The sequence below is a fragment of the Thamnophis elegans genome, chromosome 15 (assembly GCF_009769535.1).
Source record: "Thamnophis elegans isolate rThaEle1 chromosome 15, rThaEle1.pri, whole genome shotgun sequence".
NCBI classification, from domain to species: Eukaryota; Metazoa; Chordata; class Lepidosauria; order Squamata; family Colubridae; genus Thamnophis; species Thamnophis elegans.
The window spans coordinates 8,075,226-8,091,748 of record NC_045555.1 but is presented as its reverse complement, the minus strand read 5'-3'; the positions used below and the strand labels follow the sequence as shown (position 1 = coordinate 8,091,748).

The 16,523-nt window shown below is 55.2% G+C and overlaps 2 protein-coding genes across 2 annotated transcripts; both read left to right on the top strand.

The window, feature by feature from the left end:
* Nucleotides 1-2,298: 2,298 nt before the first annotated feature.
* On the top strand, nt 2,299-6,876 carry SLC25A34 (solute carrier family 25 member 34). The gene is made up of 5 exons (XM_032232129.1): nt 2,299-3,077; nt 4,386-4,451; nt 5,590-5,742; nt 5,950-6,084; nt 6,196-6,876. The coding sequence occupies exons 1-5, from the start codon at nt 2,673-2,675 to the stop codon at nt 6,370-6,372; spliced, it is 936 nt and encodes a 311-aa protein (XP_032088020.1). The 5' UTR covers nt 2,299-2,672; the 3' UTR covers nt 6,373-6,876.
* A 3,132-nt stretch (nt 6,877-10,008) lies between these two features.
* On the top strand, nt 10,009-15,014 carry TMEM82 (transmembrane protein 82). Its single transcript, XM_032232297.1, has 6 exons — nt 10,009-10,147; nt 10,235-10,307; nt 11,295-11,469; nt 13,410-13,818; nt 13,995-14,182; nt 14,727-15,014. The coding sequence occupies exons 1-6, from the start codon at nt 10,078-10,080 to the stop codon at nt 14,823-14,825; spliced, it is 1,014 nt and encodes a 337-aa protein (XP_032088188.1). The 5' UTR covers nt 10,009-10,077; the 3' UTR covers nt 14,826-15,014.
* The last annotated feature ends 1,509 nt before the right edge of the window (nt 15,015-16,523 follow it).

Below are 16,523 nucleotides of genomic sequence, written 5' to 3'. Positions count from 1 at the left end.
AGGTGGGTAAAATGAGGACCCAGATTGTTGGGGGCAAGAGGCTGATTCTGTAAACCGCTTAGAGAGGGCTGTAAAAGCAACTGTGAAGCGGTATATAAGTCTAGGGGCCAGTGCTATCTTCGGTTATGATGCTGACGAGGCACCCGCCAAACCCCTGGCGCAGCACCAGCTGCAGAAAGTCAATTTCCACAAGATCCCACAAGTTTATCTTCGTTGGGTGAGGGCCTGTGGCCCACAAACACAAAGGTGGGAGGGAATCTCTGTGGCTCTTCTGGGCTTGGAAAGGGGGCTGCCTCTCCTGCTTGGGGAGGATCGGGGGGCTGAGCCCTGTCATGTGGCCTCCCCCCGTCCCTTCGTGATGCCCCCACAGGACGCCTTGCCCTTCTCCTGGCACATCCTTCCTGCTGGAGCCACAGACCCAGAACTCCGGCTGTGCTTTTTGAACCCTGGAGCTGCTGCTCGGCCAGGATTGGCTGCCATGTGCTCAAGATCTATGTGCCAGCAGCAGAGGCTGTGGTTGTCGGAAGCCAGAAGCTTGGGGAAAGCCCCTTGTACCCCCCCCCCCACAGTAACCTTACCCCTTCCCCCAGGATTACCGTATTTTTTGGACTATTAAGTCCCACTGGAGTATAAGACGCACCAAGATTTTGAAGAGGCATTTTTTTTAAAAAAAAAGGTTTTTAGGTTTAGGTTTTAGGTTTAATTTTATTTGTATGCCGCCCTTTTCCCTGAAGGGACTCAGGGCAGCTCACAACTCAAAAAAGGAGGAGAAATACAAACAGAATAACAAAAACATAAAAACCATACATAGTTAAAAGCACAACAATCATACCATTCGAAGTGGGGCAGCGAGTCTTTAGCCCCAGGCCTGTCGGAACAGCCAGATTTTAAGGGCTATGTGGAAGGCCTGGAGGGTGGTGAGGGTACGAATCTCCACGGGGAGTTCGTTCCAGAGGGTCGGAGCAGCCACAGAGAAGGCTCTCCTCTGGGTAGTCGCCAGTCAACACTGGCCGGCTGATGGAATTCGGAGGAGGCCTAGTCTGTGGGATCTAATTGGTCTAGTGGAGGTAATTGGCAGTAGGCGGTCTCTCAAGTAGCCAGGTCCAATACCATGAAGGGCTTTGTAGGTGATGACTAGCACCTTGAAGCGTACCCGGAGATCAACAGGCAGCCAGTGCAGCTCACGGAGGATAGGTGTTACGTGGGTGAACCGAGGCGCACCCACGATCGCTCGCGCGGCTGCATTCTGGACAAGCTGAAGTCGCCAAATACTCTTCAAGGGCAGCCCCATGTAGAGCACATTGCAGTAATCCAGTCTAGAGGTCACAAGGGCATGAGTGACTGTTGTGAGAGCCTCCCGGTTCAGGTAGGGACGCAACTGGTGCACCAGGCGAACCTGGGCAAATGCCCCCCTGGTCACAGCTGACAAGTGATGTTCAAAAGTCAGCTGTGGGTCCAGGAGGACTCCCAAGTTGCAGACCCTGTCTGAGGGGCATACCGTTTGACCCCCCAGCCTGAGAGGTGGAACACCTGGCCAATTAGTAGGAGGGAAGCACAGCAGCCACTCAGTCTTATCTGGATTGAGTACAAGCTTGTTAACCCCCATCCAGTCCCTAACAGCCTCGAGGCCCTGGCACATCACGTCAATCGCTTCATTGAGTTGGCACGGGGCGGACAGATACAGCTGTGTATCGTCCGCATACTGGTGGTATTTTATCCCGTGCCGTCGAATGATCTCACCCAGCGGTTTCATGTAGATATTAAAGAGGAGAGGGGACAGGACCGAACCCTGCAGCACCCCATTTTGCACACTGCAGGCCTCCCAAACCCTCTGCAGGCCTTGCTTTTTGTGAAAATACTTTCGGTGTTTTCGTTTTTGCCCTCCCCATCCCCTGAAAGCCTCCTAAAGGCTATGCACGTCTATTTTTGTGAAAGTGTGGGGGGGGGGGTGTTTCAAGAGGCCAAAAATGCTGTATTCAGTGTATTAGACGCAGCCAGATTTTCACCCTCTTTCTTTTGGTGGAAAACGGTAACTTGTTTCCCCCTCCTGCCCTGCGAGGGCTCAGTTCTTGGTTCAGCAGAACCTCCTGCCCGAGGAATGTGCGTTTTGAGAGCCCTGCCTGCCCAACAGAATGGCTGCACTTTGGGTAGGAGTACCGTCCTGTCACTCATCCGGGCTGGGAGAGGAGTGGGTGGGCAAAGGTGAGGCTGCTTGCAGAATCAGCCTCTTCCCTGGGCGAGGAGGGGGGGGGGGAGCTGACAGGTTTGGCATCCAGCTCCGGAGGGAGGACGCTGTGTGGAGGCGGGGAGGAGGGCTGGCCCTTGGCACAGTGGGTGGACCCAGCCGCAGCTGACCTTTCTCCTACATGCAGCCACCTGCCTCCCTCCCCTGCCCAGCCCACTGCTGGAGCAACAAATAAAGGCCCTCTCTGAACTGGTTTCACCCAGAGGAAGACGCAGCTCAGGCTAAAGCAAAGAGCCAGGGCTGCCAATGCTGGGCAGGGCTCAACGCAGCTCGGGCTGGCTGTCGAGGGCATCGATGCCAGCCGCCCGGTGCCTGCGGGAAGAAAGGGGCCCCCTCACCTCCTGTCAGGGCTGCCACTGCAAGGGTACTGCTTGGGTGGGGAGGCCTATTGTCCCTGGTCTCTGCCTGGGCCGGTGTCAGCCGCCCCATGGAGCCCTCCTCCCGCCTCCCGGCAGCAACCTCCCTCTCTCCCCCGGTGGATTTTGTCCTGGGGGCCACGGCATGCTGCCTGGCCTGCGTGTTCACCAACCCGCTGGAGGTGGTGAAGACACGCCTGCAGCTGCAGGGGGAGCTCCGTGCCCGGGGCTCGTACCCCCGCCACTACCGAGGGGTGCTGCAGGCGATGCTGGCCGTCCGGCAGGCCGATGGACTGCGGGGTCTGCAGAAAGGACTGGCGGCCGGGCTGCTGTACCAGGGGCTGATGAACGGTGTGCGATTCGGCTTCTACTCCCACGCTGAAAGTATCGGCCTGACCCAGCATCCGGGAGGGACCTTGGCAGCTGGAGCTGTGGCCGGGGCACTGGGGTCCTTTGTCGGCAGCCCAGCCTACTTGGTAAGCCTCTCGGGGCAGAGCCTTGGCTCATTGTCCCTCCTTTGCAGATCAGGCAGGGAGGTGGGTGGGCCTGGCGTCTCCTGTGTGGCTGCTGCACCCCCTTTTCACAGCCAGGGCTTGGATATCTCAGAGATCCTCTCCAGCAGGATAGCTGGGGCACCCCCTGCTGTGGGCTCTGGGGGGCTGGTGAGGCTGGAGGCACCTCTTTGGGGCAGCTTCGAGGCAGTCCCCTCTCCCCAGGGTGCTTCTGTGGGCACCGGAGTCCTCTCTTGTGCTGCCCACGAAGACATGCAGCATGGAGGTTGGCATCTCCACAAAGTGGTGCATAGCCACCAAGAAGAGGGAGTCAAACTATTCTCCAAAGCACCTGAGGGTAGAACAAGAAGCAATGGGTGGAAACTAATCAAGGAGAGAACTTAGAACTGAGGATAAATTTCCTGACAGTGAGAATAATTAATCAGTGGAACGACTTCCCTCCAGAAGCTGTGAATGCCCCAACACTGGAAGTCTTTAAGAAGATGTTGGATAGCCATTTGTCTGAAACGGTATAGGGTTTCCTGCCTAGGTAGGGGGTTGGACTAGAAGACCTCCAAGGTCCCTTCCTACTCTGCTATTGTATTGTGTTTTTCTAGCTTTTCGCCAGGGAGGTGCAGAGCTTTTTAAAAAGCATGCAAGGCCTGTTGCCCTGGCATTTAGAACAGCCCACGAGAGCCGTTCGAGGAAAAAATGGCCTTGCGGTGGCCCAGTGCAAGCTGGGCATGGTGCTCTCTCCCTCCGCACAGGACCTTGAGGATGAAGGCATGCCTCCCCGCCAAACCCGTATTTTCTGGTCTCTTTCAACCTTCGTTATTCAAGTCCTTGCTATTCAAAGCTAAGGCCTCTGCCAAATTTGGGAACAAACCTTCTGAGTCCTTGGTGCAACCTCAGGGGATATCTGCTGAGACAATCTTTGCAGAACTGGCCCTAGAGGTGGTTTGCAAAAAGCCAGCTTCTGCCCTGTGGGCGCTCAGGTTGTTCCCTGCGAGAGAGGGGACCCATCGTTTAGGCAGCTGCCCACCTGGGGAGCCCGTTTGGGGGGAGAGAGCCCAGGTGGTGGTGAGGGGCCGTCTTTCAGCTTAGTATCCCCGAAGAAGGAAGCAAATGCGTTCCCTGACTGTCCTCGGCAGGGCTAGTGCAGGCCGAGAGGGGAGAGAGGCCTCCGAAAACACCAGGTGCAAGTCAGTGGGAGAGTTGGTTTCCCTCCCCTGCCCCCCACCCCCCACCCCTCCATCCTGTCCTGGTCTCAACACATTCACTTTCCTCTTGCAGATCAAGACGCATCTGCAGGCACAGACTGCGTCCGCCGTGGCCGTGGGACACCAGCACAACCATAAGGTCCGAGGTGTTCTCGCTCGGCACTCTGTTGGGAGGCGTGGAGGGGGAAGCCTTTCTTGGTCCAGGACTCCACCCACAGCTGCCTTTGCCCGTCTTGGCAGAAGGCTTGGCGCTTTGCGGGATGCACACACCCTCCTGGGGGAGGCTGCCAGAGGCGCTTCTGCCAGGGTTCAGGCCTGAGCAGCCCCAGTCCTTGGGAGGAGTCTCCCTCCTGCTGAGCCTCCTTCCCAGCAAGGGAGGCCAAGGGAGTCCTTGCGACCTTGGGCACTGCCAAGCAGGAGGGATGAGGGGCGGCCGATGGGTCCCAAAGCAAACTACAGCAGCTGCATCGGCTTCCTGTCCCACCTGGAGAGGATTGCTTTCTAGGAAGCTCAGCACCCTGGCTTGACAAAATCTCCACTCCCAGTAGCAGTGGTGCAGCATGGCTAGCCGGCTGGCCTGAAAAGCTCCCAGCCCACCTGTCCCTGGAGCTGACCTTAGGATGGAAGTGTTTTCCTAACTGACGCCTGGCTTCTGGCAAGGTCTCCCAAAGAGCCCACCTCACAGCAGCAGCCCCTCACCCCTCCGCCCAGCTAAGCATCCTAGGCCAAAGGGCAGCCACTTGCAGCTCTGGAGCCGCATGTGGCTCTTTTCATCCCTCTGCTGCGGCTCCCTGCTGCCGGTTGCCTCCACAATTGATAGGGCTTTTGGTTAGGACAGGTAGAGGGAAAAGGATGCCGTGCTAGGAGGAAACTCTATGGTGGAGGGAACCAGACTTCTGGTCGGCTCCAGAATTGAAAGGGGGGCTTCCAGTTAGGACCTTTGTGGCTCATTTGAGTGTTTAAGGTTGCCGACCCTGTCCCAGGGAAAGAGTCTGGTCCTTTCACCATTTTGTCTGTTAAGGACGCAGCTTCCTCGGCAAGGAATCTTTTCCCCAGCCAAGACCTTTACGTGGCCCCTGCTGACAGGACAGGGATCAGCCTGATCCCATCGGATGCCATTTTCCTAGTCATTTCTAGGGTTAGGGTTTGCCCTGTGGTAGAGGGGAGTTTCCTGCAGGCTAGAAAAGTTCCTCCTGTTTTGTTGCCCCCCCCCAACACACGGCCTGGCCCGAGGAAGGGTCGCTGGGCTGAGCTGCTTGTCTTCTGTCGCTTTGCAGAGCATCTCCGGGGCCTTTGAGGCCATCTACAAGCGGCAGGGGCTGCTGGGTCTGTGGCGCGGTGTGAGCGGAGCGGTGCCTCGCGTCACGGTGGGCTCCTCGGTACAGCTCGCCACCTTTGCCTCTGCCAGGGAGTGGGTGGCAAGGCAGCAGGTGAGCAGGCTCAATGTGCGCATGTGTGTGTGCGTGCCCTGAACGGGGTGGGTCTTTGCCCAGCATCCGACTCAATTGCGGGAGCTCCCCTTTGGCCTTTCCCAGCCACCCTGCTTCCCAGGGCCCATTCCCAAGCATCCGTATTGGCCTGCGGACCACATGGATTGGCCCTTCCCCAGACGCTTTCTCTGGCTTTTCGCTTCCCAGTGGTTCAAGGAAGGCAGCTGGTTGGTGGCCCTTGCCGGGGGAATGATCAGCAGCGTGGCAGTGGCCGTGGCCATGACTCCCTTTGATGTGGTCAGCACACGGCTCTACAACCAGCCAGTGGATGAAAGGGGCATGGTGAGACTCGCCACGGAGGAAGCCATTTGGGCTGGAGGCGTTGGTTGGGGGGAATGTTACTCCGTCAACCAGTCCTGTCCTCTTCTCTCCCCCCCCCCCCCCCGGTTGCAGGGCAAGCATTACCGCGGCTTCTTCGACTGCGTCGTGCGGGTCTCGGGGAAGGAAGGCGTCCTCGCTCTGTATAAAGGCTTCGGCCCCGCTTACCTCCGCCTGGGACCTCACACCGTTCTCAGCCTTCTCTTCTGGGATGAGTTGAGGAGGTTCACCTACTGGCAGCAAGGTACCTGAAGACCCCAAGCTGCTCGGGACCCTCCAGCCCCAGAGAGAGCTGGACTGAGGAGAAGGGATGGGAGAGCAAACCTCCTTTTCCCAGCTGGAGCACCAGGAGGTTCGTCTGCTGCAGGTGTGTCCAGTGACGGCGGCCAGAGAAAGAAGGACACCGCAGAACCCATTACAACTTTCAAGCAAAGTTGAAGCTTCAACCACTGTCCATTTGGGGGGGGGGTCCCAAATTCACCACCTGAGAAAGGACTGTTCCAAGCAGACTGCATTTTACTCCTCCCTCCCCCCCAGGATTCGTTACACACACACACACACACATACAGACTTGATTTACACTCCAGGCTCAGAATCAGAAAGGCCAGTGCCAGAGGTTGAGGAGTGGCGAGCGCCTCTCCCTCTTCAAGAGTCCACAGTGGCTGCACTTGGGCTGAAGACTCTGGTTTTTCCCACAGAAGAGGGAGATTAGGTAAAGCAAGAAAGGAAGAAGAGAGAGAGGGAGAAAGGAGGGAAAGAGAGAAAAAAGTAAGAGAGAAAGGAGAGAGAAAAAGAAAAGACAGAGAAAGAGGAGAGAAAGAAAAAAGCGAAGAGAGAAAGAAAAAAGGAGAGAAAGAAGAAAGGAGCGAGAAAGAAAAGAAAAACAGAGGAGAGAAAAAGAAAGACAAAGGAGAGAAAAGGAAAAATAGAGGAGAGAAAAAAGGAGAGAAAAAGAAGAAAGGAAAAAAGGGGAGAGAAAGTGAGAAAAGGGAAAGTGGATTCTGAGAGATGAGGAGGGGAAAGTAAGTCTGCAGAGGGACCCTGCTTTGGAAATGCTGAACTCCTTTGCTGGAGTGGCAGGGGGGGGGGCTAGGACGGAGACAGGCCCAGAGTTTGGGGAGAGGGCCCATTGCCTCTTCTGACTTTGGGGAGCCAAGAGAAGGGATGAAGGGGGGACAGCACAGGAAGGCCCCGTTGCAACCATTCCTGGGGTAGGGTAGTGTCCAGGTGCCGGTCCCAACACGGTCGTCTCCACCAAGAGCAGGGGAGGCCACACTGGGCAAAGTCTGGCCATCAACGGTGCCTCCTGCAGGAAGGAAAAGGGCCCCCGGGATTCATGGGTCGCTCATTGGAAGCATCTTTTTTTCCCCCTCGCCTTGTTGTTCGGGCAAAGTTTAGTTGGCAAAATTAGCCGTGTTTGGTTTTAAAGCCACGGGAAACGGCTGAGGTGGCAGGTCCAAGGGCCCAAGTTCAGAGATGCGAGAAGGTGGGGCTGAGAATAATTGCTGTCCCGAACCAGATGACCCTGGACCTCCTCTGGGACTCCCCACCTTGCCCCACCTGGCCTGGCACTGCAAGATTGGGGCCGAGAATCTGCTACGGGCGCATCCCACATTTCTGTTGTAAAAAAATAACAATAATAAAGGCTCCATTTCACAAACGAGAGAGAGAGCAGCTCTTGTGTAGACTGTGCACTGCCAGCCCCTCTGGATCCTCGCCCACGGCCCAAAAGGGGGCCAGCATAAGCAGCCAAGGGATGGGGAGTGGGGGGAAGTGGTGGGATTCAAATAATTTAACAACCGGTTCTCTGCCCTAATGACCAGCTGGGTAGGTGGGGCTTAGTGGTCATGTGACTGGAAGTGCATGGCCAACTCAATGTCACTCACGTCAATGGGCGCTTCGTCGAGCTGTTACAATGTAATAAGGGTTAACCGAAGAGGCGGTTTCTATAAGCAGGGCAACAAAGATTAGGCTGGAAACAACACCAGAATGTTTCCTTCCTGCCTTCCTTACAGGATTAGCTCTGAAAAGTGGGGAAAAGATAATAGGAGATTTCTTCCAACAACCGGTTCTCCGAACTGCTTGGAAAGTTAACAACCGGTTCTCCCAAATAGGTTTGAACTGGCTGAATCCCTTCATTGGGTAGGTGGGTGGGAGACAGTGAACTTGTGAGAGGCAAAGCTTCCTGCTTCGTGTGCCGATTACTCATGCTGGGCCAGCCCAGTGTTGGGTTCCTACCACTTCAATCAAACTGGTAATAATTTGGTGGCCTAGGTTTCTGGAACAAGCAGCGACCCAGGCCTGCCACACCCCCACACTGGTTCTCATCCCTACAGCGCTGCCATCTTATTTTTTGCTTCGCATGAGCAGAGCAATTTTTATTCTATTAAGGGTGAAGCCCACACGGACAAAATTGTGTACACATTGAACTGGCGGTAATGCCGGCAGAACTCATCCCTGGGCCAGCCCCTCAGCAGGGCAGAGTCGGCTTCCATCTGGGGGTGATCCTGGCTGGAGGGACGGTTCCTCTGGCTGAGATAGGGGGGAGGCACTGAGGAAGGATGGATTTGGGAGCTTGCCCAGGGAAATGGAAGAGTCTGCACTCTGGCAGTGGCTCTGATGCTGCAGTGGAGGGAGGTCCGGCCCCACGTGACTCCCCCTGGCAGAAGGGCTTGGCCTGGCCTGAAGTCAGCGGCGGGCAGCTCTCCGGTCCTCCAGGTGAGGAAGGAAGCCAAACGGAGCAGTGCTTGCTCTCCAAGGCGTCTCTTTAAGGGGCGTTTCACGAATACTGGGACAGAAGGCGGCTGTGGACCTTCTGACTGAGGGTTCGAGTGTCCTGGCCTTTAGCGCTTTGTGGTCTTCTGAGCAATGGACACCCCTGTGCGCACACCTTTGATTGCTTAATACATTTGTAGGGACGCGGTGGCTCAGGGGCTAAGACGCTGAGCTTGTCAATCAAAAAGGCCAGCAGTTCAGCATTCAAATCCCGAGCACCACGTAATTGAGGGAGCTCCCGTGACTTGTCCCAGCTTCTGCCAAGCTAGCCGTTCGAAAGCATGCAAAAATGCAAGTAGAAAAAATAGGAACCACCTTTGGTGGGAAGGGAACAGTGCTCCGTGCACCTTCAGCGTTGAGTCATGCCGGCCTTGTGACCACGGAGACGTCTTTGGACAGCGTTGGCTCTTCGGCTTTGAAACGGAGATGAGCACCGCCCCCTAGAGTCGGGAATGACTAGCATATATATGCGAGGGGAACCTTCACCTTTGCCTTAATATGTCTGATTCAGTGGATCCCCTAAGCTGCAAAAATGGGTGGTTTTGTTGTTTGAGTGGATCCTCTAAAGCTGGGGATAGCAATAGCAATAGCAGTTAGACTTATATACTGCTTCATAGGGCTTTCAGCCCTCTCTAAGCGGTTTACAGAGTCAGCATATTGCCCCCAACAACAATCCGGGTCCTCATTTTACCCACCTCGGAAGAATGGAAGGCTGAGTCAACCCTGAGCCGGTGAGATTTGAACCGCCGAACTGCAGATAGCAGTCAGCTGAAATGGCCTGCAGTACTGCACCCTAACCACTGCGTCACCTCGGCTCTCAGATGCCTTCCTTCCCCCCACCCCACCCCCACCCCTTGCCTGTGCAGGAGCCCCTGCCTGGTTCCCCACAGCTCCTGCCTCAGGCTGGAAGAATTTGAGCAAAGCTCCTGAGGTCCGTGGCCCCATCATCCCCAGCCCATAGAGCGGAGCCTTGGAACGGCAAAGGTGCTTTCCACGTGCTGCTCCTAGGAGGGCCTCCTCCCTTTTTCCATGGCAGAAAAAGGCTGAGCCAGCCTGCCCACTGTCATCGTCCCCCCCTCCTCCCCCCGTCCCCAGTTTATTTGCTCACTCTGGGCTCAAGGTCCTTCCTCTGCCGACACTCGGGAGGCTGTTGAGAGGAACCTGGGCGCAGCACGAGACACAATGCTCTCTTGGGTGCAGGGCTTCCTCCCGCTGGCCTGGACCTCCAACCTTGTGGACTCCCTCCTGCAGGGTGAGCTCTCTCTCCCCCCCCTCACACACACCTTCCCTCCCTCTCCCCACAGTCCCTCCCTCCTGGCTGACCTCTGCTTCCCTGCAGGGCTGGTGGGGGCCTGTGCCGTCTGCATCCTGGGCAGCCTGATGAGGATTTACCTCTACATCCAGTGCTTGAAGTGAGTGCCTGCTGAGGGGGTCCCTGGGGTGGGGAAAAGGAAGGAAGTCCACTTTCTCCAACTTGGTGCAGCCCTCCACCACCCTGGGCGGGCACCTCCCATGGCTGGCCCTTGCCTGGGTCAACCAGGAGGCCATGCAGGGGTAGGACACTGGTCTGGTTGCCCTGTAGACCAGCGGTCACCAACTTGTGGTCCATGGACCACTGGTGGTCCATGAGAAAATGTTGGTGGTCCGCAGAAAAAGTATTTGCATTTTTTATATTGCACTAAATCAGGGGTCCTCAAACTACGGCCCCTGGGACGGATACGTGCAATGAAGGCTTGTGTTGCTGCAGAGAGTCTCCCCCTTCGGGGTCTTTTTGTGTGGGTTGGAAGGGGGGCAGAAATTCCGACCTGAGGTCTCCGTCAGCCTTCTGGTGGGGGGCTTTGGGCGAAGGCTGGAGGGAAGAGCCGCTGGTGGCGAAGAGCTGGAGGGCCTCATTCCAGTGGGACTGCATCATGGCCTGGAACTGGCTGACCATCTCAGCCCGCTGAGCCTCCAGGCGCCGGTCCCTGGTCTTGCACTCCCGCAGGTCTTCCCTCTGCTTGGGAAGCCTATGCTCCTAGTCCTCAGTGAGGTGCTTCTGTTGAGCCTCCTCGGTCAGATCCAATTTGAACTGAGCTCTTTTGCCAACTCTTTCTCCTGGTGGCTGCTTAGCTCCAGCAACTGTTTCCTGTTGGGGCCCTATGGAGCCCGGGTGGGCAGGCGAGGAGGGGCTGGGAGGGGAGGGGCGAGTAGAGTCTGGTGAGGTGCCCCTTGACATGAGTGACACCGAGTTGGCCACACCCACCCAGTCACATGACCACCTAGCCACACCCACCCAGCTGGTCATTAGGCAGATCATATTAGTGGTCCGTGGAATTTAAAAGTATGAATTGAGTGGTCCCTGAGGTCCCAAACGTTGGGGACCTCTGCCGTAGACCCATCTGGCTTTTCATCCTCTCCAGTGACCCCGACCGGCAGAAGGAGAAGGAGGCTCTCCGGCAGCAGCGGCCCTTCCTGGACCGGCTCCATCTCATGGTGCTGACGGCCATCTTCACCATGGTGGGGCACCGGGTGGCCGCCCTGATCGTCCTGGAGTTCTCCCTTCGGGCAGTGTCCACCATCCTCTCCCTCAACAAGGTTGCCATCTCCTTCCTGCTTCTGCATCGGGGGCTGGGGAGGGGGCGGGGAGAAGTGGGTAGAATCCCAGACGCAGGTTAGAATGTTGTGCAATAACGGCTTAAGAGCTACTTGATAGGCACCAAATTCCCGCCTAAGCAGGGGGTTGGACTAGAAGACCTCCAAGGTCCCTTCCAACTCTGTTTTTCTATTCTATTCATTCTATTCTATTCCTTATTCTAGTCTATTCATTCTATTCTATTATTCTAGACTATTCCTTATTCTATTCATTTTATTCTATTCTATTCCTTATTCTATTCCTAACTTCTATTCCATTCTATTCCTTATTCTATTCTATTCCTTATTCTATTCCTAACTCCTATTCTATTCTATTTTATACTATTCCATTTCATTCCATTCTATTCATTATTCTATTTTATTCATTATTCTATTCCTAACTCCTATTCTATTCTATTCATTAATCTATTCTATTCCATTCTATTCTATTCCTTATTCCATTCTATTCCTAACTCATATTCTATTATATTCTATTCCTTATTCTATTCCATTCTATTCCTTATTCTATTCCTTATTCGATTGCATTCTATTCCATTCCATTCCATTCCATTCTATTCTATTCCCTATTCTATTCTATTCTATTCCTTATTCTATTCCTAACTCATATTCTATTCTATTTCATTCTATTCCCTTCTATTCTATTCATTATTCTATTTTATTCATTATTCTATTCCTAACTCCTATCCTATCCTATCCTATTCTATTCTATTCATTAATCTATTCCATTCCATTCCATTCTATTCCTTATTCTATTCTATTCCTAACTCCTATTCTATTCTATTCTATTCCTTATTCTATTCCACACAAACTGAGGCTTCATCAGCCACACTCCCCATAGAGCCCTTGGGTTTCTCCCCATTTAGTGGGTCCCAAAGTCCCCCTGCGGATGGAGGGGCCTGGATGCGGATGGAGCTTTCGCAGGGTAGTGGCTGGACAGACATAAGTTGTATCAGGACCTCAACACTGGCAATATGTTGTTTTAAGCAGCCTTTTTACTGTGGCGGCGCAGTGGTTAGAGTGCAGTACTGCAGGCTCCTTCTGCTGACTGCCGGCTGCCTGGAATTTGGCAGTTCAAATCTCACCAGGCTCCAAGATTGACTCAGCCTCCCATCCTTCTGAGGTGGGTCAAATGAGGAGCCAGATTGTTGGGGGCAAGAGGCTGACTCTGTAAACCGCTTAGAGAGGGCTGTTAAAGAACTGTGAAGTGGTATATAAATCTTAAGTGCTATTTCTATTAAGAGCCATGGGGTCACAGTGGTTAGAAGGGAGCATTGCAGGTTAATTCTGCCAACTGCCGACAGTTCGATCCTGATCGACTGGCTCAAGGTTGACTCAGCCTTCCGTCCTTCCAAGGTGGGTAAAATGAGGACCCAGATTGTTGGGGGCAAGAGGCTGACTCTGTAAACTGCTTAGAGAGGGCTGTAAAGCACTGTAAAGTGGTATATATGTAAGTCTAAGGCCTAAGTGGGAAGGAAGGAAGGAAGGAAGGAAGGAAGGAAGGAAGGAAGGAAGGAAGGAAGGAAGGAAGGAAGGAAGGAAGGAGGGGAGGGAGGGCCATAGTGGTGAAGTGGTTAGAGTGCAGTACTGCAGGCTACTTCTGCTGACTGCCGACTGCCTGCAATTTGACAATTCAAATCTCACCAAGCTCAAGGTTGACTCAGCCTTCCGTCCTTCCGAGGTGGGTCAAATGAGGACCCAGATGATTGGGGGGCAAGAGGCTGACTCTGTAAACCGCTTAGAGAGGGCTGTAAAGCGCTGTAAAGCGGTATATAAGTCTAAGTGCTATTGCTATTTTATTGTGTCTGCTGCCCAGAGTTCTTGGCAGGCGGATGGCTAAGTAGGCTTCCGGATAACAAAGAGGCCGCCTGCTTCTTGTTCCCAAGGGGGCCCTCAGCAGCCAGCTCTACCTGCTCTGCCAATACTCGCTGGGCTGCGGCGTCTCCTGCAGCCTTGGCTACCTGCAGGAAGGCGCCCCCCATCGCACCTGGAACCTCCTCCTGGCTGTCGGGCTGGCCGCGCTGCTGACCCACTACACCTGGCGCCTGGCCTGGCACGTCTCCACGATGTACGAGCTGCACTGCAAGGAACGCTACTGTGGAGGGTGCCTCTTCCTCCTTGCCACGTGGCACGGCATCCCCCGGCTGCTCTGCAATGCTCTCCGGGTGACCTTTGGGGTTGCCGACTTGGCGGCGGTGGCTCTGATCAACCGGGACTTCCTCTCGACCTCCGAGGCCATCCGGTTCTGGACGCCGCTGACCATCTGCTACACACTTCTGGTCATCTACATGCAGGGTGAGTGGTGTCTGAGTTTTGCGAATGCCGACCCTGGCAGGGAGGGTGCCTGCAGACCCCTGTCTCGCTTGCCCTTCCCCTCCCTGGAGTGTTGGGGATCCTTCCTGAGCAGCAGATAGAAGTTGGCGTCTGGCTCCTCCAGCTGAGACGCTTCCTTCCGTCCGCTTGGCCAACAGAGGAGCAGCACCACAACCCCAACCAGCAGATGGCTTTTCAGACTGTCTTTGTCCGGATGGGTGGCCTTCTGGTCTTGCTGATGACGGTGGGCCAGTGGAGGGACATCGTGAATATCCTCATCTCGCTGGTGGGGGAGATCTGGTGCCTGACCCGGAGCGGAACCATGCTGGAGGTGTGCAGAAAGCAGGTGAGAGGAGGAGGAGGAGGAAGGGGAGGAGGGAAGGAGGAAGAGGAAAAGAGGAGTAGTAAGGGGAAGAGGTGGGGGAGGAGGGAAGAGGAAGAGGAGGAGATAGAAAGAGGAGGAGAGGAGGAAGAGGGAGAGGAGAAGAAAGGAGGAGGAGGGGAAGAGGAGGAGGGAAGGGGGAAGAGGGAGAGGGAGAGGAGGGGAAGGAAGCGGAGGAGGGGAAGAGGAGAAGAGAGAGAGGGAGAGGAGGAGAGGAGGAGGGGAAGGAGGAGGGGAAGGAGGAAGAGGAGGAGGCCAGACCACAGACAGGAGCCCTCCCTCTCATCTGCATCTCTGCTGACCTCTGGGATGTTCCCTTTAAATGGAGCTCAGGCCTGTCTTCACCAGCTGAGCAAGAGGGGGTGGTTTTGCTCCCCCCCACCCGGCGCTCAAAGTCTGGAGGGCCTGACTGACAGACGTAAACAAGAGGCCTCCCTGTGCGGTGAGTCCGGGTGCTGTTGGAGAGAAGCTGCCCCTTCCATGTATTTTCCATCGCTTTCCGTTTCAGGATGAGAGTCCCTCTGCATCAACATCTGGTCCTCCTCAAAGTCAGCGCCAAAAGCGCCCCTCCAGATCTGTGGCAGCAGCGCCAGAGGCCAAATCCTGAAAAAGAAGGGCCTAGAGACCGCGGACCAGGCAGCCCATGGACACAGCTCCTTCTGGGCTCTCCAGCGTTGGTGTCAAATGGGTTCGTGGGTTCCCTCTCGGGCACAGTGGCACCGCTGCCCTTTAAGCAATTCCCACTCTGGTCTGCCTTCCTGGGACAACAGAGGCCAAAATGGGCTGGGTCGGCAACCTTAAACTCAAAGAGCCACAAAGGTCCTAACCGGAAGCCCCCTGTTCAATTCTGGAGCTGACCGGAAGTCCGGTTCCCCCCACCATTGAGTCTCCTCCTAGCACGGCATCCTTTTTCCTCTACCTCTCCTAAACAAAAGTCCTACCAATTGTGGAGCCAACCGGCGACAGGGAGCCACAGTAGAGGGATGAAAGAGCCACATGCGGCTCCAGAGCCGCAGGTTCTGAACCCTGAACTAATGGAAGGTGCCAGAGAGTTGCCTCCCTGAGAGATTTTGCAGGTCAGATGGACCCAGGCCCCCCTGTGTGGGGGGTGGGGGGTAGAAGCTGCCACTTGCTTTGGGAGGCAGTTGTGCCTTTGTGTGCTTAGTTCCAGCATCACATCCTCTCCCGCCCCCTCCACCCCCGGGAACTGGCAGACGGTCCTTCACCCTTGCCTTTCAGTGGCCTTGTGTTTCAGGAGGATGCAGTCGCGGTTGATGATACACAGGGATGGGTTGCTGCTGGCATTACTGCTGGTTCGGCGCACAAATTTGTTTCTAGCAACGTTAGAAAAGGAAAACAAAAAAATTATATTTTTGCAATGAAGATTGTTCTGTGCCTGTGCAAAACCGAAAATCAAGATGGCACCGACGTCAATAGAACTGGTATGCGGGGTGTGGCAGGCCGAGTTACTACCTACTCATCCGAACCAGGCCGAACCGGTAGGAACCCACCTCTGATCATACACATGCGGGAAGTAAATAAAAAAGACCGCAAGAGAAATGGGATTTTTTTTTTCTCGCTCGTGTTGGTTTCCACACCAGTTTCTACTCTCCTGATACAACTGGCCCCTCTTCAGGCACAGTGAGTTTTGCGGAGTCTCTTTGGAGGGAGCTTACCGAACCTACACACACACACACACACACACACACACACACACACAGAGAGAGGTGGTCGCGAGGTCTCTTCCCCTGTGGGAGTTCAGGCTGGAGCATCTGCCCACACCAGAGGTCTGAAACGGCTTCTCCCCACATGGCCCCCTCGATGAGAAGACTATTTTTCCCATTGCGTGCTAAACACAGGGGGGGGGGGTTTGTCGTGCGCGTGCGTGCCCACATCCATAATTCTACGCACTCTCCTGCCCCGGGCATGTGCACACAACACCCACCCCACCACTCCCCACGCTTTTGGCACGATGGACCCATTTTCTGCCCCCTCCAGGCTCTAGACCCTTTCTAGGAGCCTGGGGAGGGCGAAAATAGCCTCCCTCTCCCCCCGGAGGCCAGAAATGGCCCATTTGCCAACTTCCGGTTGGACCGGAAGGCCTGTTTTTTGCTTTCCCCAGTCTCCAAAGTCTTTCTAGGAGGCTGGGGAGGGGGAAAAGCTCTCCCCCCCCCCGAAGGCCCTCCAGAGGCTGGAAACTGCCCATTTGCCAACTTCTGGTCAGATCGGAAGGCCCGTTTTTCGCTCTCCCCAGGCTCCAGAGCCTTTCTAGGAGCCTGGGGAGGCCGAAAACAGCCTGTTTCCT

What these genes read in the sequence shown, in the direction of transcription:
- TMEM82 (XM_032232297.1), top strand. Translation starts at nt 10,078, where the DNA reads ATGCTCTCTTGGGTGCAGGGCTTCCTCCCGCTGGCCTGGACCTCCAAC. An exon ending in CTCTACATCCAGTGCTTGAA is followed by an intron (nt 10,308 to 11,294) that starts GTGAGTGCCTGC and finishes CATCCTCTCCAG; the next exon opens with TGACCCCGACCGGCAGAAGG. An exon ending in TGGAGGTGTGCAGAAAGCAG is followed by an intron (nt 14,183 to 14,726) that starts GTGAGAGGAGGA and finishes TTTCCGTTTCAG; the next exon opens with GATGAGAGTCCCTCTGCATC.
- SLC25A34 (XM_032232129.1), top strand. Translation starts at nt 2,673, where the DNA reads ATGGAGCCCTCCTCCCGCCTCCCGGCAGCAACCTCCCTCTCTCCCCCG. An exon ending in GACACCAGCACAACCATAAG is followed by an intron (nt 4,452 to 5,589) that starts GTCCGAGGTGTT and finishes GTCGCTTTGCAG; the next exon opens with AGCATCTCCGGGGCCTTTGA. An exon ending in AGTGGGTGGCAAGGCAGCAG is followed by an intron (nt 5,743 to 5,949) that starts GTGAGCAGGCTC and finishes TTCGCTTCCCAG; the next exon opens with TGGTTCAAGGAAGGCAGCTG.